At 39.1% G+C, this 27604-nt stretch overlaps 1 protein-coding gene across 4 annotated transcripts in view; it reads left to right on the top strand.

Annotated features, from left to right (window-relative positions):
* Positions 1-9065: 9065 nt before the first annotated feature.
* Positions 9066-27604, top strand: part of KRAS (KRAS proto-oncogene, GTPase) — a 39399-nt gene continuing 20860 nt past the window's right edge. For 2 of the 4 annotated variants that reach the window (XM_034646550.1, XM_034646552.1), the window contains exons 1-2: positions 9231-9360; positions 13213-13334. In XM_034646550.1, the coding sequence (XP_034502441.1) occupies positions 13224-13334 (111 nt within the window). In that variant the 5' untranslated portion in view covers positions 9231-9360; positions 13213-13223. Of the gene's footprint in view, positions 9361-13212; positions 13335-27604 lie in introns of all 4 variants that reach the window. The other 2 variants (XM_034646551.1, XM_034646549.1) reach the window with 2 other exon arrangements.

The raw sequence follows: 27604 nt of genomic DNA, 5'->3' as shown, positions 1-27604 counted from the left end.
TCAAGTAATGTTGAGCCATTGAGAGTAGAAACTTTGATAAGAACATTATCCATTCTCCTGATGAGCCTGAGGAGTTAAAACAATCTGGAGAATATATACAGATGGTCCCCAATTTACCACGATTCAACTTACAATTTTTTACTTTACAATGGTGAGAAAGCCATACGCATTCAGTAGAAACCATACTTTGAATTGTGAATTTGGATCTTTTCCCAGGCGTGTGATATTCAGCATGATCCCCTCCGGTGGTGCTGGGCAGCGCAGCCACGGCTCCCAGTCAGCCATGTGACCAGGAGGGTAAACAGCCGGTACAGTGACACGTTCTGTACCTGTGCAACCATCTGTTTTTCACCCTCAGTACAGGATTCAGCAAATTGCATGAGATATTCAACACTCTCTTATAATACAGGCTTTGCGTTAGATGATTTGCCCAAGTGTAGGCTAACGTAAGGGGTTCTGGGCATGTTTAAGGTGGGCTGGGCTAAGCTATGACGTTCGGTAGCTTAGGTGTATTCAATGCATTTTCGACTTTCGATACTTTCGCTTTATGGTGGGTTTACTAGGATGTAAGCCCATCATAAGTCAAGGAAGATTTGTGGTGTGTTTATGGTCATAATAAATAGATGATAATTCTTTGTGTTTACTCACAGCTTTTCTTCAAGCAAGGACAAGCCCTGCTACCATGTCAGTTAAACCATCTGCAAAATGCACAAAAACTGTATTTGGAAACATTTCCTTGGCATTGTGGGAAATTCAATTAAGTAATGCCTGTAAAGTACTTCAAGATCCTGAAAAACACAAAACTGACCTAAGAAAAAGAATTTTCAATTATTGCAAGGAAGTACATTATTTGGGGCATCTGTTTTACCTTTATAAATTATCTTAATGATAATTTCTCCCCAATACTAGTATCAATAGATACTGTCTAATAGCGACTCAAAGAGCCTGTTCTGAGACATAAAACAGTAATTTTGGAAAACAGCTAATTATTGCACTGGTATTTATTAAATTTGGCCCTGTTTTACTACCAAAAACAAATTTAACAAAAGTTCTTTTGAGCGGTAGTTCTCAAAGCGTGGTCCTGGCATCCCTGAAAGTTCCAAGACCTTTTTAGGAGGTCTGCAAGGTCAAACATATTTAGAATAATAACAAGCTATTATTTTCTTTTTTCATCTTCATTTCTCTTATGCGTGTACGGTGGAATTTTCTAGAAGCTGTTTCATTCTAAATAGATAGAATTCAGGAGCAGATATGAGAATCTAGCTTCTCGTATTAAGCCAGACATTACAGAGATTTGCAAACATGTTAAAATACTGCCATTCTTCTCGCTACTTTTAAAGATTACGTTATTTTTATAAAAATCTTTTTTATGTTAACATGCAGTGAGTTTATTATTGTTATTTAAAATGAATAAATAAGGAACTCCATAATTTTTAAGTGTGTGAAAGGATCCTGAAATCACAAAGTCTGAGAACCACTGTTTTATTTACTTTTATTTATTTATTTTTTAGATCCACTGTTTTAGAATGTGAGTTCCAAGAGAGCAAAAGTTTTTTATTTTGTGAATCAATGCACCAGGTATATTAAGTACTCAACAAATACTTGCTGAATGAATACATGAATGAATGAATGGTTACTAACATGTCAAATGAACTAACATGGGCTTCTCAAGGGCCTGAAACAAACAGGAATATTTGGGTTGTTGAGGTTTGTACATACATTAGGATGGACTTATTTTATGCACGCATTAGAATTATTGATGAAAAATTTCAGAATAAAGTGAAAAAATCATTTATATTTCCATTTACAACCTCTCCATATTCACAGACCCCTGATATTAAAAGTAATCACCCTTTCAATGAAAACCAAGAAGTTTTTTTGAGTTTTCAGCATCTGAATGACTGGTCCTCTTATCTTTTTGGTACATTCACAAACTCCTATATCTTAGCTTTCACTGGACGTTTGACAAGGTAAATAATCTTCTACCGAAACAAGAAGAATTGAGCAAAAAAAAAAGGTGACATGCTTCTTTTAGCTGAGGATATATGGATACTAAATTAGAAGCCTGGTCCCAAAAGGTTAATGCCCCTAGGGTCCAGAATTGATGTTGCAATATATCTAATAATTGTGATTAAGGAGAAAAGACAGAAACTAGGAAAATCAGGCTTGTATTTAATAGTAGTCCAATGAGGGGCACCTGGGTGGCTCAGTCAGTGATTCCAGGGTCCTGGGATCAAGTCCCATGTCAGGCTCCCTACTCTGCAGGGAGCAAGCTTCTCCCTCTGCCCCTCCCCACTCATTCTCTTAATCTCTCCCGCTCTCTCTCTCAAATAAAGAAATAAAATACTTAAAAAAATAGTAGTCCAATGAGCACCTCCTTGGAGAACTAGAAGAAAGCAATTAAAAAATAATCTGACTTTTAATCTTTCTTTCTTTCTTCCTTTCCTTCCCTCTTTCTTTATTTCCCTACTTAGAGAGAGAGAGAGAGAAAGCAGGGGCACACATGAGCTGGGAGAAGAGGCAGAGGGTGAGAGAGAGAGAAAGAATCTCAAGCAGACTCTGCATCACGCATGGAACCTGAGGCAGGGCTTGGTCTCACCACCCTGAGATCGTGACCTGAGCCGAAATCCAGAGTCAGACACTTAACCAACTGAGTCACCCAGCGGCCCCCTGACTTTAAATATTCTTTTTTTTTTTATAAAGATTTTATTTATTTATTTGACAGAGATGGAGACAGCCAGCGAGAGAGGGAACACAAGCAGGGGGAGCGGGAGGAAGAAGCAGGCTCATAGCGGAGGAGCCCTGATGTGGGGCTCGATCCCACAATGCCGGGATCACGCCCTGAGCCGAAGGCAGACGCTTAACTGCTGTGCCACCCAGGCACCCCTGACTTTAAATATTCTTAAAAACAAAACAAGTATTAAATACAGTTACTATCGCATTAAATAGAAACAAAAGCAAGAGACTTAAATTGATTTGCAAAGACCTCATGTGTCCTATTATGTGTCCTATTATTTTTTCTAGAGCAGCTTATCAGCAAATCTTTATTAAGTAACTACTATGTGCTCAACTCTCCCTGGCTCATAAAATTTATATTTCAGCAGAGGAAGAGACAAGCAATTAAATAAACAACCAAGATAATTTCACGTACGGTGAGCGGTGAGCCCTAAGTAAAAGAATGAAGCAGGCCGTTGTGTTAAAGGGTGATTATTTGAAGGGTAGAAGTAAGGGAACAGGGTGGGGAGCGGTGATGGAGACTGGGTGTTGGGGAATCTCTCACTGAAGTGGCGGTTTTAAGCTGACACCTGAAAGGCAGGAAGAGGCTTGCTGGCCGGAGCATGCAAGTATAGGGCCCCAAAGAGGCTGGAGGAAAAAGGTGGCTCGTGTAGTGGGAGCCCAGAAAAGAGAAGGGTCCTCTGGGGTGAGGTCAGAAGCCACATGAAATAGCTTGAAGAAGTTTGAATTTTCAATGAAAAGCCTCTGAAGAGTTTGTTCTAGTCATGTGATTCAGCTTGCATTTTGAAAAGAATCAGTCTGGCTGTTTCATGGGAAATGGATTGCAGAGGAGCAAGAGTAGACGCAAGGAGACCCGTTAGAGATGACTGTCCCCCTGGGACGGGGACGATGGATGGTGGTTTGGACTGCAGTGGTAGCAGTGAAGAAGGGGACAAGCGACAGATGTGGGATCCGTGTGCTCTTTGTTTAAAATTACGCATGGCACTTGTCCGGTTTATAGGAGGAGTTTAATAAATGGTACTTGTTATGTCGCTGTTCTGTTCTTAAGCAAGAAGCTTGCAGAGATTAACGAACTTGTTCTAGCTCGCAGGACTAGTAAATTCAGCCAGTGCACCGCTCTCACTGTCGCTGGGTCCTCTTCCACCAAACACCAAACGCCTTACCTGAGTTCTTTTTCCCTCCAATCTTTTCTGCATTTAGCTGCCATTCTGACCATCCTCGAACATTCTTTCATCATGTTTATCTTGCTGATAAACACATTATATTTATTCATGCAGTTATTGAGTAATTGCAGTGAACTAGGCTTGCATGGGGGGTGGGGTTCACACACCTTAGATGGGGGTTTTGCCTCTGGAATGTTAGAATTTACTTGGGGGAGACATGGTTAACACAAATGAAATAATAGAGAGATCAAAAAGAGAATGGCATAATTGACAAAACTTTCATAAAGGATCTTGAAAGAGAGAGCGTTTTAGTAAAGAGAGGGATGAAAAGATGCTAGGTGAAAAAATTAGCAAAAACAGCATCCTGGTTTTGTGGCGTGGAGTAGGGGTGTGCCTGAGAGGAGAGCATCTGCTCTGGGAAGGGGGATGACAAAGAGGTAGGGCAGGATGGTGCCAAGCCATGCATGTGATCAAAAGCTGGGCAGCACGGATTTGGACCTGATTCAGCTCGATACAAAGCGTTACTGAAGGTTTGTAAGCAAGGTCTGGTTGTAGTGAAGGCTTTGCTGGGACCGGTGATCGTTTCTCCCTCCAATTTCGAAGGCAGTTATCATCATCTTCAGGTACTCATTAGGTACTTAGCTTGTAACTCTTTGCGCTTTAAAACTCTATAATCTGTGTGACTGCAACCTGTATGGAATGGGTGCAGAGTAAATGTTGATCATGATGAACGACATGCGTAAGGAAGATTAATTTGGCAACAGCATATGGCCTGAATTGAGAAGAAGAAAGCCAAGAGGTAGCGAAATCGTGAGGATGTTATTCTATCAATATAGGCATAAAGGAAGGAATGTGGAAGAGACAGATATGAGAAAATACTTAGGAAGCATAGTTCAAAGGAACTGAACCAACTTGAATGTGGAGTGGGTTAAAAATTAATTTAAGTCTTCAGCTCTAAGTGTTTTGAAGGGCCATGATGGCACTCAGGTAAGATGGAGATTTGGGAAAGGGAATTGGTTTGGGGGAATAAGGTGAAGAATTTAGTTTTGGACAGGCATCCCAGATGATGACAGGACATTCACTTAGAAAAGGCCTAGGAATTTGGCTAGATGAGAATGAAGTGACTACGTAGAAACAGGGCTGAAGTTTTGTTATATTCACTTCAGCAGATATTTATAGAGGTACTACTACGTGCTAAGAGCCATGGGATATAGAGTTAAAGGAGGCAGAGACTTTGAGGAATAAACGTAATGGGGAAAACAGATGTGCGAAAGGGAATAGAAAGTCTAATGAAGTTAGTGGCCAGAGGAGATTATATACTGAGAAAACGAATTAAATAGCACCTATTAGTGATACAAACTTCCCACTAGAGAAAAGTGGGGAGTCCATGAAAGCACCCACAGGTAGCTCCTTCTGGTTAATTTTTTCTACTCTGTGTCCTGCTACTCTGGCCACAACTGTCTGGACTCAGGATTGGCCCCCAAGTGAAGGCAACTGCCTCTAAGCCAGGCATAAAGAAGACCAACTACCAATCAGGTGGCCCATCAGGAAAATTGTGTCCCATAAAAGCCCTTCTCATTGAATAGTGAATGACTGATACCTATAGATCCTTTCGCTTGGGATGTTTTAAATGTAAGTCACGGAGAGTAGTCACTAGAAGCAGAGATGGCAGTAGAAGTCGGGCCGTACATGAGAAAGAAGCAGAGATGCTGATTCAGGAGAATGGCAAAATTCCCAGAGCATGGGCAATAGATGCCTGTCAATGAGGGAAAGAGCAAGGCACCAGAGCCTGTTGCAGGATCATAAGAACTGCAGTTGATTTCTGGAATCAACAGTAGTTCTGGCTGATGGTATGTTTTTCTAAAGTTTCCTCATTTCCTTAAAATAAACCCTCAGTGTTCGTAGTGTTCTGAACATGTCCTGGCACTTTATATCTCATAAGAGCCCAGCTAGCACAAAGGAATTTCTGTTGTTTGGGCTTTCGTTATATCTGCAGAAGAGGGTATCTTGCGAAGGATAGGTCAGTCCGATCTTCATAAAACACCATCAAAAGGATGTTCATAAGGGCATGTGCATATGTGGCTGCTTTCCCACGGTAGAGGGTAAAAACCTCAGTTACATCCTAGAGCAAGCCTCGAATCCTCAAGTTTATACTTTTTGCTATTCCCTCTCTTTTCCCGTTGTGATCACAGTAGAGGTCTGTGTGCTTGACCTTGGGGAGAGCAGAGAAAAGGAGAGCCATGGACACTATTCAACGCAGGCACCAAGCTTAAGGAAGAAAACCCCAGAAGACAGTAGACAGTGTAGCTGCCAAGAGCCATGTGAGTGTCAAGATCAGAGTTTCTCAGTGTTCGGACCAGTTTAGGATCACCTGATTTGTTAAAAAATGAAGATTTGTAGATCACCTTACCCCAACTAAATGGAATCTCTGGGTGAAGGGCCTAGGAACTTGCATTTTCATGAGTGCTTTTGTAAGTGCAAGGTGCTTCCCTTTGAGGCCCACTGCTGTGAGCCCTGTGTCAAGGAAAGAAAGAGAATGTTGGCTTCTGAAAAAGCACTCAGGACTGAGGGTGGAAAAGTTTCTCATGGCATATGCATACATTGCTGTAGGAGTGAAAAGGAAAGAGGGAACGTATGTGAGGTAAAGCTGGAGGATAGGGTGCACAGAACAGAGAGAGGGATGCAGGTTTGTTCTGGGAATCATGAGCCTAGATGATAATTGAGACCATTGAGATGGATTAGGTTTCCTCTAATGCCAGAATTTCCACAATCAGCATAAAAGTGCTATATAAAGCTCTCCCCTCCTCTTTATTATAGTCCCTGTAAGATTTATGGAGCACCAACTACAGGGAGAACATTGTATTAGCAGCTGTCAAGGAAAACAAGAGCTTATCATGTACTTGAAGTTGGACAAAATAAATTTGTAGTTTATATTTAAGAGCAACTACAAAGCAACATCCAAGTAAGTGAAGATTCATTCATTTAACAAAAACTCATTGTGTCCATTATGTGCAGACACTCTCCTTGACTCCACAGGGTGTGGTTTATCAGAAGGTGACCTGGGTGAGTTTAAAGGCAGATTTTTGAAAGAAAGTGAAAACATTACAGAGAGTTTAAGGCTCTCTAAGTAAGGATTTAGAGTCACAGAGTTCAGAGAGAGGGTACATAACTTCATTCATTCAACATTCCATAAATATTTATTAAGTGCCTATTGTGTTGTAGACACTGGAAATATAGCAGTAATAGACAAAAATCCGTGCCCTCCTGGAGCTTAATATTCTGGTGGGAGAAAGACAAGAAAGCACAATAAATAAGTTATATAGCATATTAGAAAATGGTGTTTTGGAAAAAATAAAGCAGGAAGAGAGAGAGGACTCTGAGAGGGAGGGAGAGATGCAATATCAAAGGTGATCTTTTGGGACTAACTCATTGGAAGGAGACGTTTATAAGTCTCCTATAAGATTTGTAAGTGTCAGGAAGATTTGTGGATATGTAGTGGACATGTGTTCTGTTAGAGGCAGCAAGTGCAAATTCCGCCACCCGGCATTTTCAAGGAACAGCCAGGAACCAGTGTGTGTGTGTGTGTGTGTGTGTGTGTGTGTGTGTGTGTGTGTGTGTAAGTGAGGAAAGGGGTAATAGGATAGAGTGCAGAGAGGAAAGGGGTGAGGGCTGTCACATACTCTAAAGCTGTAGGACTTGGAGATTGTTGCTTTTCTGTTCAATGGGATGGGAGCCACAGGCAGGATGAGCCCCTAGAGCTGGGAGCTGAGGAGTGAACATGATCTAACATGGATACTTCATTTCAGCTGGGTGAACTTGGGCCCAATTTTTAACCTCTCTAAATTTGTTTCCTCATCTGTAAAATAGTGAAAAGTATTCGTCCTCACGAGGTGGTTGTGATGATCAAATAAGATGATATGTGCAAAACATTTAGCAACTACTTGACCCAGAAGAGGCACATTCTTTCCCCTTCCCTGTCTTCCACTTCCTCTCTTCTCTCTCTTACACCTGGTACCAGGTGCTGGGAGAGAAAGACCAGAGTAAGCCTTGCAGGTGACAGCCCACGTAAGGGGTAGGAAGAAAAGGGTGACAGTTGGTTTAAGGCCTATGTTAAGTGATGTAATAGTTGGGATTTAAAATCATCTCTTTATTGTGCTTTATGAGATGTGGACTAGAGAGACAGAACTGGAAGTAGAGACTCAGATGGGTGGTCCTATTAGATGCAGACACTGGTCTGTCAGGCCTCAATTTTTAAAACTCACCCAAGCAATTTACCTCTCTAGGTAGTTTATCAGACTCGGGGTTATGCTAGCAGTTTTAATTGTTCTGTTGTTAAACGCGTTAACTCTCTGAACGTTAACTGATTAATCTCAGTCTTCTAATTAATGTTTGAGTGATTCTCCTCAGGTCTAAACTATCAAGGGCACTTCTACTTAAACACAGTTTGTCTTCTGTTGTGCCCTCATGGGCAATAGGTACATTTGAGGTCGCTATTTCGAACTACCTGTTATGACTTCAAAACACTCATAAAAACAACAACAAAAAACAGACCTCCTCCCCGTTAAGATTAATGATGAAAGCCTATGTCACGTCTGTTTGGGGCTTGGGGCTAGGTTCCCAGCCCCCAGAACGCTGAGGCTGGTAATCACCAAGCCATGGTCAAAAAGCCCCTGGGTGGGGAACTGTCTGCCTGATGTATCCCTAAGTCACCGAAGTCGCCTCCCACATTTGGTGACTGCATGTTTATTTACTTGCAGTAAATGACAGTAAATGAAGGTGCACGAGTGTAGCCGACTCCGAGGGGCGGCGGATTTCCCGCGGCTTCTCGCAGAGAAACCGAAGGGGGTGCGGCAGGGTCGCTGACGGAGTCCCCGGCGAGCGTGTAGCCCACCGCCCGCCGCCCGGGTGCGAGACTGCGGCTGCGGGCTGGACTCTGCGGCGAGAGTCCGGAGGCGCGCCGCCGCGTGGGTCCGGCCGTCCCTCTCCCCGCCCCGCAGAGGCGCCGCCCAGACCCCCCTGCTCTGCCGGCCCGGCTCCCTCACCCTCCGCCGCCCCCTTTCCCCGCCGGCCCGGCCCCCGCTCCTCCTCCGCCAGCCCGGCCCGGCCCCCTCCTTCTTCCCGGCGGCGTTCGCAAGCTCGCTCTCTCCCTCTTCCCATACCGCCCTCAGCCGCTCCCTCCCCGCACGCCGGTCTGGAGAGGAATCGAGCGCCGCGCGCATCGATAGCTCTGCCCTCTGCGGCCGCCCGGCCCCGAACTCATCGGTGTGCTCGGAGCTCGATTTCCCTAGGCGGCGGCCGCGGCGGCGGAGGCACAGCGGCGGCGGCGGTGGCGGCGGCGGCGGTGGCGGCTGCCCGGCCAGTACTCCCGGCCCCCCATTTCAGACTGGGAGCGAGCGCGGCGTAGTCACTGAAGGCGGCGGCGGGGGCCAGAGGCTCGGCGGCTCCCAGGTGCGGGAGAGAGGTACGGAGCGGACCACCCCTCCTGGGCCCCTGCCCCGGTCCCGACCCTCTTCGCCGGCGCCGGGCGGGGCCGGCGGCGAGTGAATGAATTAGGGGTCCCCGGAGGGGCGGGGAGGGGGCGCGGGCGCTGAGCCCCGGCGGGCGGGCGGACGGGGTGGGGGTGTCTGCAGGGGGAGGCGCGGGGACGCGGCGACGCGGGGAATGAGGAATGGGCGGTGCGGGGCTGAGGAGGGTGAGGCTAGAGGCGGCCGCCGCTTGTGCTGCTTCCTGGACGGGGAACCCCTTCCTTCCTCCTCCCCGAGAGCCTCGGCTGGAGGCGGCCGGGGAGAAACTCGCGGGCTGGGCGGGCTGCCCCTCGGGGCGGCCGGGTAAGGTGGAGGTTACTCCCGATGCGCTCCAATCTCCCCTCCCCCTCGTCGTCCTTCTCTCTCTCTCTCTCTCTCTCTCTCTCTTTTTCTCTCTCTCTCCCTTCGCTCACGCACCTCTTCCTCCCTTCCCAGCCCTCGGCTGCCTCGGTTACTGCCTTCTCTGCTGCATCTAGCATCTCTAGGAGGAAGGTATAAACTTCTCCCTCGAGCGCAGACTGGACGATAGTGGTCCTTTTCAGTGTGTAGGGGGGTATATGAGTAATAGGAGAGGTCACGTTTTGGAAGAGCCTAGGAAAGTGCTTAGAGACCACTGTTTGTGGTTATTGTGTTTGGAAAAAATGCTTCTGCAGCCGAGTTCCTGACTGCTCCCCTCCCCCATGTATGGGCTGTGACATTGCTGTGGCCACAAAGGAGGAGGTGGAGGTAGAGATGGTGGTGGAAGAACAGGTGGCCAACACCCTATAACGTAAAGCCTGTGACTTAATGAAAAGGAAAAAGTTAATCCCGAAAGGTCTGTTTTGCTTTGTGAAGTTAAAACACACACAGAAAACCCGCAGAGCAGAAGCAGGGTTTTTTCCTTGCTAGTTGAGTGTAGACAGCAATAGCTAAAATCATACTTAAAGTTTAATTTGCTTGTTTTTGTCCTTTCCCCTATCTATCTCTTGTATATTACCTTTATCCTTACAAATTTGACCCGCATCCCAAGAGGTATTACAGTACTCCTAAATAGCACTCATACTTTTTTTTTTTTCCAAACTGACTTGCAAGAGGAGTTAATTGTAGCCATCTTCCAGCCAACTGCCTGAAATACTCTTAGGCATGTGCATGCTATAGCTGAAGTCCTAAGCTAGCCTTCTTAAATCTTGACATTTACCAAAACAAGGGTTAAAACAGAAAGGTAGTTTCTAATTTTTATACAATATACATGTTATATTTGTAATGGAAAAAATAATTGAAAAAGAAATTACAAAGGGAAAAATTCTGTTCCTAATCATCATCTCAGAATCAACTGTATGAATGATGTCACTCTTAGGTGACTAAGGTCCAAAATGCTGACTCGACCATGAGACTATAGACATCAAACATGGTTGATATCAATACTATTTACTCTGAGACTGTAGCCATCCACATACTTGATTTTAAGAGACCATAGAGGAGAGGATAATTCACTTTTATGACAAAAGTGGTTTTCTTTTTCCCTTAGCAAAATGTTGGGTTCTAGTCCCACTTCACCCCTCGTAGCTCTTATTTAGCTTTGGGTGAGGGGGGCTCTTTCTGGCCTATGATCTTCAGTAAGACTCCTTGGGAACCTGGTTCTCTCCAGTGGATTTAACTATTACTTGGTTTTTAAAATCCAATTCAGGGATTTTTTTTTTTTTTTTCTAGAAACAACAGCTATATAAACAGGTAGACCAGAAGGTGTATCTCTCTCAGAACTCACACAGTTAAGCTCTAATCTGGTATCTGTCCACAGTATCTCCTAGGCTAGCAAACTTTTTAGTTGCAAGGACACCTTATACTCTTGAAAATTATTGAAGATCCTAATATGGGGTATGTCAGTATGTACCGTAATACAAATTAAAACTGGGAATTTAAAAAATTGATTAATTCATTTAAAAATAGAAACGATAAGCCTATTACTTGGTAACATAATAGCATTTTTATGAAAACTTTTTCAGAATAAAAAAATTAGTGAAATAGTGACATTGTTTCACATTTTTGCTAATCTCTTTAACTATATTGCTTAATAGAAGACATCTGCATAGCTGCTTCTGCGCTCACTCTATTGTGATCACTTCTGGAAAAAACTATTAACGAGTAAAAGTGGAAAGGGTAAATGACATTGTAGTGGTAATGGTATTATTAGCATTATTGATTTTGACCTCTTGGACCCCCCAAAAGTTTTAGGGGGTCCTGGACCTCCTGGATTCCTGGACCACAGTTTGATAACTACTGTTCTGGGCTATCCAGACTGTTTTGGGCGCTGGGGTACATTTTAGCAGGGAGCTAGAGTACATTTTGGTGTGATTCTCCCGTGTTCCCCATTTCCTATGGCCTGTATTTGGAATAAAAAGTGGGAGGTACATGCTCGTAGAGGCTTCCAAGGTAGCCTAGCAAATAAGGCTAGGTGGCGCAGAATAGGCCACGGGGCTGTAATATAATAGTCTTTGATACAGCAGTTGTCTAGCCTGACTGTTCTTTGTGAGAAGACTCAGGAATAGTGCAAGGAAATAATGGTTAATATGTTATCATTTGGAAAACCATATTACCTTTCTTTGGGGGGGCCTATTTGGATAATTCTTGGTCTTCAGTTAATAGGATACTGCATACACTATAGTGTTTATATCTGCACACTCATTAATTTAGAATTAATTACCCAGTAATTATTGTGCATTTACTGCCATTCTTTCTGCAGTTCATTCCTTATTTTTAATAATGCAGTTATTGGGGGAAAGAAGGTAAAATTAAATAAATTCACTTTATTTAAAAAAAAACAGCTGATTAAGAAATATTTTCTGTCTTGAGCTGTCAACCTTACAAGTTGCCAATATTTATTGCAACTGTTGAGAGACTATGTACAAGAAGCAGAGAGTAAAAGTCACTGAGAAGTTTTCACTTGTGGCTTTTAAAATTCCTCTCATTAAAAGCAGTGCTTATCTTTAAATTTTATATACTTATATTTTTCTGGTGCAAAGTGCTCTTTTCAGCACTAACATAAGATTATATATTGTGACAGATGATGAAATCATCCATACTGAATAGTTCAAAATTCTTAAAATTCTCTTAGTTTTTATACACCATTATTTTCCCCAGCAGATATTTTACAGATTGAAATGTTATCGAATCTGCTTTGGTGTCTCAATTTTTATTTCCCCACTACACAGTCCAGCTGTATTTGTCAGTCTTCCCTTCACCCCCCCCCCCCCCCCCGCCCTTTTTAANCTCTTGTTAACTCCAGGAGAACTACTGTGATGATGGTTTTAAAAAGTTTTCTATAGCTGTTGGCTCTGACAAAGGCACTCAGCATAGCCACTTGTAACTCTTAGGGGCCAGAGTCAACGAGGAATACTGTAGAGGTAGCTGTCAACAAGTTTTGTGTGGGTGTGTCCACAGGGTATAGGCACTTGTACTGAGTGAAGTCATGGCATGTTCCTTTGAGAGCCATTAACTGCTACAGAACAGCAGACTGGCTGTTTAGATAGAACAACCTGAATATAAGATAAAAGAACTTTGTACTCTGAATGCATTTTTCTCAAATGTTGGTGGGGGAGTTTGTAAACGAAGTGTAATTCATTACAATACTCATCTGTAGTCAACTGAAGTTTTCATCACTGAATTTTGTGAAGCATTTTGAAATAATTTTTTATGTAAAGGTGAATTTGTGTTAAAAGGTGTTGATAGATTGGGTTATATTAACCTCATGTTCTAATTTATATTAACCACAGATTCTAATTTAGTCACATTTTCATTATTTTTATTATAAGGCCTGGTGAAAATGACTGAATATAAACTTGTGGTAGTTGGAGCTGGTGGCGTAGGCAAGAGTGCCTTGACGATACAGCTAATTCAGAATCACTTTGTGGATGAATATGATCCTACAATAGAGGTAAATTTTATTTTAATATTATGCATATTGATTTGTGCAGGCCCTTTCTTTGGGTACAAAAAGGTTTCTCTGATCATTTTTTGTGACTACTCATTGCAAGGCAGTTATACTGAAAATGATCTTACCAAGTTTTCTGAAATGTACTTAGGTTCCATGGCTTTATTGTGAAGTTACATAGCAACCGGAGATATGGAGAGCCCTTTTTCTCTCTAGAGAATATTAAAATGTATAACGCTCATTCTATGTTAGTATATGTGTTTTTTTTATTGTAAGTATATTTCAGAGTTTTGTGAGAGGGTGAAAATGTGAATTTACATATTACCTAACAGTCATTTAAAAAAAAATTTATTGAGTTTTATGGAGTTTTTTTTTTGCTATTTTAATGTCATGTACAGGGTTATAGTTGAATTGTACTAGTAAAATGTAGTCATTTGATGGTTGGTTTTTTAAAAAACCACTTAATTAATAGCATTTTCCTGTTTTCACATTGAGGCAGGAGAGAACCTACAGCTACTTGATACATTTTAAAATCTCATTCTTTGTATATTTGTATGCATATCTGTATCAGGTGGTATATAAGGCTACCACTATCAGTCCTTACCTTTGCTTTCCAGCCCTCTTTTTTTTTTTTTTTTAAGATTTTATTTATTTATTTGACAGAGAGAGAGACAGCCAGCGAGAGAGGGAACACAAGCAGGGGGAGTGGGAGAGGAAGAAGCAGGCTCCCAGCAGAGGAGCCTGATGTGGGGCTCGATCCCAAAATGCCGGGATCACGCCCTGAGCCGAAGGCAGATGCTTAACCGCTGTGCCACCCAGGCGCCCCTCCAGCCCTTTTTTAATTTACTCAAAGAAATGTTAGATACTTGCTTTTATTACAAATTGATTAATGAATAATTTTTAAACGTTTTAAATTTCATGAAAAATTGCCAAAGCAAAGGCCAACAGCAAAATAATAGGGTAAAGGCCTGCAAGAGACCTTGAGAGGTCACATAATATTACCTACTGCCTTCTGGCAGCACTATACTCAAATTATCTCAAGCAGATAAGGATTTACTTAATCCTAAAGTCCTGCAGGAGGGGATGGCACATCACTGGCCTTGTTAACTCACTTCCAGAATGTAATTATGAACGTATTTTATACATAATCCGAATACTCATGTTAACTGTAACATCAGTGGAGATGGAAATAAATATATCACCTGTCTTTGAAATAGACTTACGTTGTTAGATTATTTCTTAGACTTTGTTACCCCAGGTTAAGCAGTCCTAATCCCTTAGCGTTTATTCTGCATCTGCAGATCATACCATTTTTTTAATCAGCTCTGAAAAATTTCCCAGAACTTTCTCTCAGTCTCTCGCTGTGGAATCTAGAACAGGTTACGATCCTCTGTTAAGGGACTGTGCTGTATGATGTCTTCAAGAACACCTTGACTGCATTGAGGTAGATTCTGAGGGCGTTGGTGGCCTTGGCAAGATGTTTATGCAGTTAGAACTTTGAGGATTGAGTAGACAGCTTCATAAGGAAATGTGAAATATTTTTGGTACTGCAGGACAAAAAAAGAGAGAAATAACCCTTATTTGCAGAGATTTAATTTAAACTTAGCCACCTTTTATTTGGCATGAGTAAAGGGGAAGAGTCTAACTGAAGTGGACCACCTGTATAGTAGTCTTCTATATTTTCTCTTGGCAAGTCAGTTCAGCGCTGTATGATGGTTTTGTGGCTTTTTTGAGGCAGATTAAATAGTTCACCCAATTGTAAAACCAAGGTTACTTGGCATGCTCCTTTTAAATCAGAAGTAAAAGGAAGTTTTAATAGAATTCAGGTTAAACACGGAAGTTTTCCTGGAATTTTGGAAGGTGATTTTAGCAGAAGTGCTCTCCATCTTCTTTGAAAGTCCGAGGGATTCCATTAACACTCAGTTTCCTATGTGCTATACGAGATAATGTGATAAAACATGTTAGGAAGCCTTTCTGTCAGAATTGCTAAAGTACAATAATAGATCTAAAATAAAGCCAAAAGTTAATACTTTTTTTTGAGTGAAGGTAGAAAAAGTTTATAAATTCAAACCCCTAACTCTGATTATGATTTCCACCAGACCAGAAGACTTGACTCTGGGGAAGCATCGATTACCTGTGAACTTTGAAACTTTGACATTCCCTCTCTAGTTTAGCCATCTGGGAAAAGCTATCAGAGATCATCTCTTGTCTTCCAAATTATAGTGAGTCTCAGGGAACTGACACATTAAATTCTAGGTGTAGTTCAACTACAAGAAAGACAAGATAATTTAGTAGCTTATTTTAATAAACAGTAGTTAAGCAAAAATGCTGACTTGATGTTTTTATAAAGAGTTAAGAAGGAGATTTGGGGATATCACTACTGCTATTAGGTTTTGATTTGTGAATAATGTAGGTTGGAGAGAAAATGAGGGAGCACATAGACTGCACATTTGGAATTCTCATCAGTTTTCCTGCACTAAACCAAATGGAAAGAAATTTTTTTAAAAATTAAGGAATACCATTTTCTAGTGGTTTAGAATTTACAAAGATTTATACTAGGAGATAGTTAAGGAAGGTGGTCATTGTGTCTTTCGTATTATAGACCATAAAAATGGTCTCTGAGAGGTTATAACTTGCCTGAGAATACTTAGCTAGTAAATGTTGGACTTTTAAGTTTTCTGAGACCAAGTTAAGTGGGATTTCCACTCTACCCTTGTATATACAACTTTAAAAATGAGAAATTAGCCTTTAAGCTAGGAAGACATTTAATATTGGAGGGTGATTCAGATTTATCGATATACCAAAAGTTGAACCTCGCTTCTTCTCCAGTGGCATCTAAATGGCAGAGATATGATAGAAAATTAAATAGGTGTGATGCATAGATAAAGCATGCTTATATTTGAGGCTGTTCATGTGATAATGAGCTTCTGTTTTTAAACATTTTACCTTTGTCTTTTGTGAAGTTCACCAAAGAGTTCCAGAGATAATAAAGTACTTTGTTAGTGGTACAAGAATATTAAAAAGTCAAAGCAATCTCCAAGCACAATACCAGGCTAGAAATAATATATACTTTTATAGTTCAAAGATCACTTGTTATTAAAACACATTCTCTGAAATGTGTTTTCCAAGGTAAAATTTGGCGGAAGGAGAAAAACCTTGTTTTAAAAACATACAAGTAGTTATAGGCAGGGAGATCAGAATGATCATTTGATCGCTTAGCAAATATGTATTGTATATCTACTAGATATCATATGCTAGTAAAAATAGATATAGAAAGAAATATTTTTTTCAGGCTCCAATTCGTTGACTTTTGCATGCTTCTGCTAATGTGACACTTGTAATTAAGTATTATGCCCTTCTTCAGTGAAAGTTTCCTACTCAGTAAGGATGATGGATTCATGATTGGCCTGATTTGTTTCATCTTTATTGCTCTGAGCTGTGGAGTATTTATTCAAGATTTATCAGTTTCTCTTTTTACTTTTTCATGTTAATTATGGAATTTATTTTACTTGCTGAATAAGGTATAATAGCTAGAACATTTGTAATATTAAACTAGTATTGAACAATGTGAGAAAAGCATTGTATACTGTTGAAAGCTGTTATTTTTCTGGTTTTATACTTATGTGCCGGTAGTTACCAATGAGGGGTGGGTGACTTTGCTTCCCAGGGGACATTTGGCAATATCTAGAGATATTTTTGGTTGTTACAACTTGAAAAGGGGGACTGCTCGTGGCATCTTTGGAGGCAGGGATGCTATTGAGGTTCCTACAGTGCACAAGGCAGCTCCCCCAACAAATTAGCTGGCCTCAAATGTCAGTAGTGCTGAGGTTGAGACCCTCCTGTGTTATATAAAGCTTTCAAAATCTCTGCCAACTTCAAGTCTCTGAATAAGGTTTATGGTAGATAATCTAACATAGCACAGATTTAAACTTTACCTTTTCTAAACTAATAGTATATTATATTAGCTTATTCTAGCATTCTATTAAAACATTGTTTTTAAAATAAGGTACACAGTAATTTTATAAATGCATTTTTCACGGCTTTGGCCGGCTCTTCCCCCCCTTTCAAGTGAGTGCCCTCTACTGGTCAATTTATTTGCTTTTATAATAAATAACAATGAAATACAAGGTTTGGGTGTTTTTCCTATTTAAATTGTGGGTATAATCAATTTATAAATATGTAAGTTTTATTTACAAGTCTGATTTTATGTAATTTTTAAAAATCTAAAGTGTCAGTTTTGTTCTCTGCTTATATTAATATTACTGTGTGGACTAGTTAGGCCTAACTAATTAAATACATAGGTGAATATTTTTAACTAAGAAAGGAGATGTGGCAGTGAAGAAGAAAATACGGTGGTTCCGTTGTTAACCCTGACTGAGGTTACTTTGAGGGAGTAAAAAGTGGCACTTTGACTCTGAATTTCTTCCCATGCACACAGGAGCTACGTACAGAGTTCAGAGCTTAGCGACGTGCTACAGGGGGTGTTAGGAAAGGGCCTATTGGAAAGTGGCAAATTGTGACGGTTCACATTGTGTAGATTTTTTTTGTAGTACTGTAGACTAGTGGTGAGCACCTGATTTTTAGAAAAAAGTAACACAAAATGCAGGCCTTGTATTTGGGTCAATTTAAGAATAAATATTTACTTAATAATAATAACTGCTTATTTAGACCTGAATGTTGAAAATTATCACACATATTTTATTCTTACTTGGATTTTTATAAATACAAAGCTTTACAAACGTAGAAATGAAAGTTGGTAATGGAAATAAGTGAAAGGAAAAAATATTTTTATGATTTGGCATCTCTTAAGATTCTGTTTTTAACAATGCGACTAATTCCTTAATTCCATAATATTTATTCAGTGTCCACTCTACCATACAGGCTTCCCAAGGGCTGGAGATATGTTGAGAAGAAAAAGGGAGCAGATTGCACTGCCTTCATGAAGCTTACTGGCCTTAGATGTATTTTGAAGAGCAGTGCTTCTAGACAATGATCCTAATTCTGTTTAATGTAATTTAAAGTCTTTGTGCTTTTGAAGGGCATTAGATTTCTTGCATCTCCTTTAACTGTACTGTCACAAAGTGCCTAGGTTTATGAAACTGTTATATTTTTGTAATCTTGATAAAATTAGTAGAAATGGGTAGTAAAAATAAAATATTTGAGAGGATTAAGTGGGGATACAGTGCTTACGTTAGGTAATTTTTCAGCTTAGTTTGAAAATTTCCAGCCTATGGAAAAGTAGTGAAAAGTAGTATTGTGTATACCTGTTACCCTTAAACAGGTTACATTGGTTATTTGGTTAAGATGATGTCTATCAGTTTTCTCTCGATGTAAAGGGATCCTCTTTTCCTTTAGTACATACTCTGTGGGCAGATGGCTTTGAGACTATTTTCCAACATACTTGCACTCAGTCAGATGTAGCATCCACTGATAATTCTTGCCAGAATAAATTACTACAATAGTGGTTGCAGAATGGTAGGTCATCTTATAACCCTGTCATTACTTCTGCATTTATTAGTTGACATCTACCATAAATAAGGGCTCTCTCTTTTCTCTTCTCTCTCATTTGTTTTCTTCTTATTTGTATTAGTGTGGACACATGGATTCTTTTTTTATATAACATATTCAAGTCTGTTATTATAATTTTTTATTTTTTGATCTCAAATTTGTTTTTGATATGGCCAGTGAATCCCTTACAAGCTGGCCTCTGTATCCTTTTGACCTGTCTCCATCAGCTTCTGAGCTCTTTCTTATTTTCTGGCACAATGTGTTCCAGGTTCACGTTGTACTTTCCTTGTCTTCACCCTGGATTCGGCCATTTGTCGAAAGAGTCCTAATTCTTTTTAGTGGAGTATGGTACTTAGAAATTAAGACCCAGATGTTAAAGGGGTGCCTGGTTGCCTCAGTGGGTATGGAGATTACTTTAAAAAAAAAAAAAAAGACCTAGATGGTAGGTATACGTATTGCTGCTGGGGTGTCACTGCTTCTAGACCCTTTTCAACGGACAGAACTGAGAAATATATTTTATTTAAAAATCATGAGTTCATTCTTCCTCACCTTCCTCCATTATCTTTTTCTCCCATGGTAAGAACCATGGTTCTACCTTGTATACATTTCATTGTTAAATATCAGACAGCTGTTGAAATAAAATGATACTAGTCTTCAATCCTGGTTCTTGCAGTATTATCTTAAGTAATACAGATTGAGTGAATAAACATTAGGTTAGCTTCTGTATTTGTGGAGTTAGGATTAAACATTTTCCTCCGCTGACAAAAGTAGGTATCCTTTTCATTTTCAGAATATTCATAAACCACTTAGGAAAACATCTAGGGAAAGATTGAGCTATTTGGGTACATGAAAATTAAGATATCATTAACAAAAATACAAGGAAACCTGGGAAAAGTATTTGCATCATATATCCATCAGGAAGCTCTTATATATAAATTAGAAAAAAGCAAACATCCAAATGGAATAAAAAAGAGGCTAAGGATATAAATAGACAACTTATCCATCAAAAATAAATAAAACAAATGACACATAAACATATAAAAATACTTCATTAGTACAGAAATGCAAGTTCAAAACAATAAAATTTTTTACTTTGATATTGGCTAAGATTATTTTTAAAAAAATTTTTACTATGTTATGTTAGTCACCATACATACATCATTAGTTTTTGATGTAGTGTTCCATGATTCATTGTTTGCGTATAACACCTAGTGCTCCATGCAGTACGTGCCCTCCTTAATACCCATCACCTGCCTAGCCCAATCCCCCACCCCCCTCCCCTCTGAAACCCTCATTTGTTTCCCAGAGTCCATAGTCTCTCGTGGTTCATTCCCCCTTCTGTTTACCACCCCTTCATTCTTCCCTTCCTTCTCCTACCGATCTCCCTGCTAGTCCTTATGTTCCACAAATGGGTGAAACCATATGATCATTGTCTTTCTCTGCTTGACTTATTTCACTTAGCATAATCTCCTCCAGTCCTGTCCATGTTTGCTGCAAATGTTGTGTAATCGTTCTTTCTGATGGCCGAGTAATATTCCATTGTATATATGGACCACATCTTCTTTATTGATGTTGGCTAAGATTATAATGATAGGGTGCTGGGAAGGGTGTATAGGGAAGTGTACTCTTTATGAGGTAGTGGAAGTATATCTTATAAACTTCTGGAGGTCAGTTTGGCAATACGTATCAAAATGTAGACTGTATGTTCTCTGACCGAGTAATTTCACTTCTAGGAATTTGTCCCAAGGGTTAAATTGGATAAATGTTTAAGATGTATAATACATAGGAATGTTTCTTGCAATGTTGTTTATGATTTTTGAAAATGGAAATAATCCGCATGGCTACCAGTGGGTAAAGTAAATTATGGTATATCTGTACAAATTATACCGTTGTCAAAAAGATTGGGTAGATCTGTACGTACTAACATTGAAAACTACCCATTATGTAAGTGAAGCTGCATCATAGTACGTTGTGTAGAGTGTGATTCCATTTATATAAAAACTGTGAATATGTACATAAAATATGGTAGGTTAGTCAGACTCATTCTCTGTAGTATTTGGTTTTTAAAAATGAGCATATACTTTTGAGAGGGAAAAGTAAATACGCATTTTTGAGGGAGAAAAGTCACCAACATATTATCTACCATTAGATTACTTCATATTTACTTTCTTCCCCCTTTTTAAAGCCTCAACAGATGGGACAATGCAGAGGTATCTTGGATAAAGAATTTGGTATTCGTCCAATTAAAGAAGAACTGAGAGAGATATAATACAAAACATGAAAGTTCTATTGGTGTTTGTAATTATTAAGATTGGATCCATGCTCAATCCTGCCTCACATTCTGAGCTTGGCATCAAGTGATAATTTGTGGCAGAAGGCCACATAACTTCAGTAGTTACAGATGTATGCTTACTATATCTTTATTTTCAAAATCTGTTATGCAATTCTTCCCTGAGTTTCTTCAGATTTTTGAACCAGTTTTCTCTCTTGGAAGTAGTACACATTTCATTCTCTCTAATCATAAGCGAAGATTCAACATTCTCATAATTTAAAGTATTCTTTATTTAGTAAAGAAAATTTTGTTTTCTTTATTTTTACTATTTAATGGATATCTTAATCAAAACTTCTGTTGTGAGAGCAAGCTCTTTTAACATCCTTGCTGCCTAATCAAAACAGAGATCCTTTGTAATCTTCAGAGTTTTAGCTCTCTTTCCCTGGAGCTTGTCCAGTGCCATTATATTTATTTTGAAATGGTGACCAGTTTTGCAGAAAAGTAGTCCAAGTGTAATTGTTCAGTGATCTTATAAAGACAGGGTACTACTGTTGCCATATAGTTCATAGTAGCCTGTGGCCTGGCCCCTAACCTTTTTGGCCTATAATAGCATGTGCGATGTAATGTATAAAATCATGCAGTTAACCTGTTATAGCACTTTTCATTTTATAAAGGATTTTCATAGTCTTTAACCCTAACCTATATACAAAATCCTGTATGGTATTATTTACCTACTTTTACCACTGAAGGAACAATGGGTTAGAGTACATGAGACATTAAGTAGTTTGCCCACACTCACACCACAAGTAAGTGAAGCTCTGTGGCTGCCCATAGATTGAAGATTCAGGAGTATATCTTTAGCCTAGATTTCCATCCTGAGCATCACATCTGGATAGCAAGCTGCTTCCAGGTCATGGCCACCAGAACAGCCCTAAATGTGGAATTCGATATGCCCCAAATTGAACTCATTTTTTCCTCTACTCTTCCCCTTCTGTTCTATGCACAATCAGTAAACTGCCATTAAAAAAATGGAGATAGGGGTGCCTGGGTGGCACAGCGGTTAAGCGTCTGCCTTCGGCTCAGGACGTGATCCCGGCGCTATGGGATCGGACCCCGCATCGGGCTCCTCCGCTGGGAGCCTGCTTCTTCCTCTCCCACTCCCCCTGCTTGTGTTCCCTCTCGCTGGCTGTCTCTGTCTCTGTCAAATAAATAAATAACTAAAATCTTTAAAAAAAAATGGAGATATAATTCATATAGCATAAAATTCATCCTTTTAAAATATACAGTTCAGTGGTTTTTAGTCTATTTACAAAGTTATACAACCATAACATTCTGTCACCTTGAAAAGAAGCCCCATACCCATAAGCAGTCACTCCCTAGTCCCTTCTGCCAGCTCCTGGTAACGACTAATTTACTTTCTGTCTATGTGGATTTGCCTATTCTGAGTATTTCATATTGGAATCATACAATATGTGGCCTTTTGTGTCTGGCTTCTTTCATGTAAGATAATGTTTTCAGGGTTCATCCTCGTTATCACATAGTTCAATACTTCATTCCTTTTTATGGTTGAATAATACTCTATTGTATGAATAATACCATACTATGTTTAACAATCAGTCAGTTCATGGGCATTTAGATTGTCTCCTCTTTTTGGCTATTTTGAATAATGTTGGTATAAACATTTGTGTATACTTTTTTGTGTAAACATATATTTTCAGTCCTCTCGGGTAATATATAGAAGTAGAATTGCTAAGTCATGTGGTATCTTTATGTTTAACTTTTTGAGCAGCTGTCAGACTCTTCCACAGTGGTTGCAATACTAGCAATGTATGAGGTAGTTCTGCCAATTTTACCCATTAACTATTTCTCTAAACTAACGTTCTCCCTCTGTACCGCTGTTGCTGCCTTCAGGTTCTCTCATTTCTTGTAATAGCTTCCTACCTCATCTTCCAGCCTCCAGCCTGCTCCCTTTCTATAATTTTTCATAATAATGCTAACAGTGAATCTGGTAGATCTGATGTTTCCTTCCTACTTAACAACCTTCCAGTATTTTAGTATAAGATGAAGTTCCAAATTCCTTAATGTGGCGTACAAGACCCTTCATAAGCTGACTTTTGTCCAGTTTCATTTCTACTTATCTAAAATCCTTCTAAGTTAAAGTTGTATTGAACTTCTTGGTTCCATGTACTCCAACATATGCTTCATGTTTTTATGCATTCTTTTTGCTCCTTATTACCTGGAGTGGCCCTCTCCTCCCCTGTGTTTCTTAACTCCTGTAGACAAGGTAGATCTCTCCTTCCTGTATACCACTGTGGTACTTTGTCCTGTATATGGTGTTGCATTTATTTCATTGTATTTTAATTATTTGTATATTGTATCTCTTCTGCCGGACCTAGCTCTTTGAGGTCAGAAACTTTATAACTCCCGGCGTAGTATATAACACTTAGTAGATGTTTAGTAAGTGTCCCTATGATGCAAGGGAGAATCAGTGGGTAGGTGGCAATGAACTAATAAGCCTGGGTTTATATCTCCCAAATTCCATGTTTCTTTCCTATGAGAATTCTACCTGGCTGTTATACATGATTCTAGCTGTCTTTGAAAACGAGCTGTCTACAACAGCCTTTGATGGCTTATAACCAGTAGTGTGGAACATATCATTCTATGATGGATTAAAATAATTTTTTGGAAGACTAACAAAATACTTGAGCATTAAGAGTAAAAGTGAGTTTCTCATTTTGTCCTATAGGTGTTATTTATATTTAGCAGTACATGAAAAATATTTATAGCACTTAATGCATTAAGAAAACCTTACAAACATTTCAAAAGTAAATCCTCAAATAATACTTCAGCTGACATTTTCAGCAGTCCTATTCATATTTACAGGAGCATCTGATGGAATCAGCAACATGAAGATGGAGATTAAATGGAATAATGCTTATGATATGCTTATCACAGCATCTGATATACTGTGTTTGTTTGTTTGTTTACTATAGTGTCTTCCCACGTCAGGGTTTCACTGCCTGAGTCGAAAAACTAAATTGAGCATGTTAAAAGATGAACGTACTGAGTAACTTGGTTACTATTAATTATAATAGAAAATTGACGAAGTGATGTCCTGGTCAACAAGTTTATCTCATCTTGAATGATTTAGTCTTAATTTTCAAATTCCTCTCTTGGGTCTACAGATAAGTTTCTGTACATAAAACAACACTTAAATGTGTGTTTTTATTAATTTTTTTTTTTTTTTTTTAGTAATCTCTAAACTAGCTAATGTGGTGCTTGAACTTATGACCCCAAGATCAAGAGTCACATGCTCTGACTGAGCCAGCCAGGTGCCCCCCTCAAAGGTGTTTTAATAAACTGGAAAACACTTTTAAAAATTGTACAGGTCAGTGCAAAAAAAAATGAAAATTCCAGGTGATGAGAATAAATACAGAAATATGAAAAAAAGTAACATTATTAGTCCTCACAGAAATGGGTATTAAAATAATTAGAATTTTTAGCTTAATAAATTAACGAAATTTAAAGAAAAATAAAAATATAAAATCCATTGTTAGTGAGTGGCGATGAAATTGGTACATTCTTAATGTCGTATGGAAAATTAATACAACGAACATCATGTATGCACCGACCAGCTTTTTCATATCTTCACATTCTACCATATTTGGTATAGATCCTTTTTCCAGATGTAAAACTTAATACAGTTGAAAGCCCCTCTGTTCTCTGCAATCTTACTCCCTTCCTCCCAAAAATGTTTTTTAATTTTGCTCATGTTTTGTTTATATTTTTACATTAAAGTTTTCACATTCTATAAAACTTGCTTGAATGCAACATTTGTTAAAATACCCTTAATATAATTTTAAAATTTATAATTTCATTTTTTAATATAATCTACAATATCTTAAACTTGTGCTTATTTTTATAAGACTGTGTTATAGTGTATGCATATATTTATGTTGGATAGATTCATTCAGTTATTCATCAGACAGTACTGGTTGCCTGCGGTATTCAGGACTTTACACATAGGGTGTACAGTGAGCAGAGCAGGTGTGAGCCCAGCCATCACAGAGTTCAGAGCATAGTAGGGGGCATACACTTAAACCGTAGTTACAGATTATCATATATTCTGTGAAGGAAATACAGAGTTGCTGAAGAAGACTGGTAAGTTCTTTGGATTTTATTTTTAAAAAGGAAGGGATGCTATTAGAAGACTTGAAGCAAGCGAGTGACATGGTCTAACCTGCATTTAAAAACGATCACTAGCTGCTCTGTGGAGAACATATCACAAGAGTAACAGTAGGGATCTCTGTTGTAAGCAGTTGTAAGAAATTGCATGAGACAAAGCAGTTGTTGTGGACTAGGGTGATGGTGGTGGTGGATGCTTGGATGTGAAGTATAATTTGAAAATAGATAAATAGCATAAGATTGTGGGTCGGTATTAAATGCTTATGTAATTATTTCTTTGTAAGACATTTTAGGATGCCATGTTTAGTGTATCTCTTTTATAACTATCATTTAAAAAAAATAAAACCATGTTTCCTCAGCATTGTTTACCAGAAGTAGCATCACAGTGTCCAAGGCTATGAACATTTGTATGGTTCCTGATACTGTAATTGCTTTCCAAAAGCATTGTCCTTGTTTATTGTATCACCAGAAATGTTTGTGCTCTGTCATGATTAACTTTTTTTTTTAAAGATCTTATTTATTTATTTGACAGAGAGACAACAAGGGAAGAAACACAAGCAGGGGGAGTGGGAGAGGGAGAAGCAGGCTTCCCACTGAGCAGGGAGCCTGATGCGGGGCTCAGTCCCAGGACCCTGGGATCATGCCCTGAGCCGAAGGCAGACACTTCACGACTGAGCCAGCCAGGCGCCCCGTCATGATTAACTTTTGTCAGCATGGTATATTTCTTTTAGAAAAGTTTTTTTTTTTTTTAAACCACTTCAGCAAATTAAAAAATAGCACTTTAGCTGGGAGTAAAGGAAAATATATGGAATAACTTTCCTTCAGTTAATGTTGTACTGAATTAATTTAAGTGGCTTTATCCTCTTTTGCAAAGGATGTTAGTAACCTATGTACCCAATCTAAAAGTTTATTCTATTTGAAAGGCTGGAAATACTACTAATTAGAAATGTAAGATCTTGGGACTCCTGGCTGGCTCATTTTGGTAGAACGTGGGACTCTTGATCTCAGGGTCCTGAGTTTGAGCTCTACATTGGGCATAGAGTTTACTTAAAAAAGTAATGTCTTGATCCTTTTCTTGCTTCATTCTTAACTAGTTTCATTATAGAATCTATGTGTATTTAAATTGGTTGGGTTTTGATAACCTGTACTTTCTCAAAGTGTTGATTTTTTTTTAAGTATAAAAAATAAATAACATGTATTGAGAGTACTTCAGATTTGTGAAAAGTTATTAGCTTAGGGCAGTGGTTGGCAAACTTCTGCGCAAAGGACCATATATTCTGTAAAAGTCTTCATCACATAATCTTTGACTTTTTTTTTTTTAAATAACCATTTAAAAACACAAAGACTATATTTAGTTTGTGGACCATGCAAAAACAGGTGGGCAGGATTTGGCCTGTGGGCCAGTAGTTTGCTGAACCCTTATTTAGACTCTGATCCTGGGAAAGAGTCTACATTGATGTAAATTTTTTCTACTTCCATGTACTTCTTTTCATATGGCCAACCTGAAGTTAGAACAAAATCTTTAGTATTTACGTGTCATTTTTGTTGTGCTTGCTTTCTGCGATGTCACACCTGTCTGTTCTTTTCAGATTTTGCCATTTAACACTTTGTTCTTACGCTTTTACCAGGTTACACTGCCTTATTATATAGCCCCAGTGACTGCACTTCTAAGGATGGCTCTAGTTAGAATTAACTTTGAAAATACTGAATTTTTAACCTAAATCTATTATTTCTAATCAAGATATTCTACTCATTGCCCATAAGTAGGTTGTAGATTACTTTTTTCTATAACTGAGTGTGACTCAGAAATTTGCTGGCAATTTTTTTAGGGTTTAGAAGGGAAAAAAAATAATGGGAATGAAATATACTGGTGACTAGGGATTGTTTTTCCAGTTTCTCAGTTCCTTTGATGGAGGAGAGTATTCATCATGGAAACATTTCATGAAATACACACAGAAAATACTAATATTCCACATTATATACTTTCGGAATACAAAGTGTTTAAAAATTTTGTAAATGGGTATTCATTGAGGTACATCTTGGAGGTATTTATTATATGTGGGTGGATGGTGAGTAATTCCCCAGCCACGCTTTAGGCTCCAGAAACTGTGGTCTTTAATTTTAATTTTGGGAGAAAATTTTAGATGTAAAAACTAAGAAAACTATCAACTATAAGGTTAACTTAAGTTAGCATTGGTAAGTGAAGAATGTGAGGTGACAGCAATAGGTAAAGAAAGTCTTTGGTCTATAGCCATATCTGGGTAATGAATGGATTGACTCTAAGACACTGTACTTTGCTCTCAATCCT

The sequence above is a fragment of the Ailuropoda melanoleuca genome, chromosome 16 (assembly GCF_002007445.2).
Source record: "Ailuropoda melanoleuca isolate Jingjing chromosome 16, ASM200744v2, whole genome shotgun sequence".
In the NCBI taxonomy this organism is placed as follows: Eukaryota; Metazoa; Chordata; class Mammalia; order Carnivora; family Ursidae; genus Ailuropoda; species Ailuropoda melanoleuca.
Note: the sequence above shows the minus strand (reverse complement) of the source record. Positions and strands in the feature narration are given on the sequence as shown.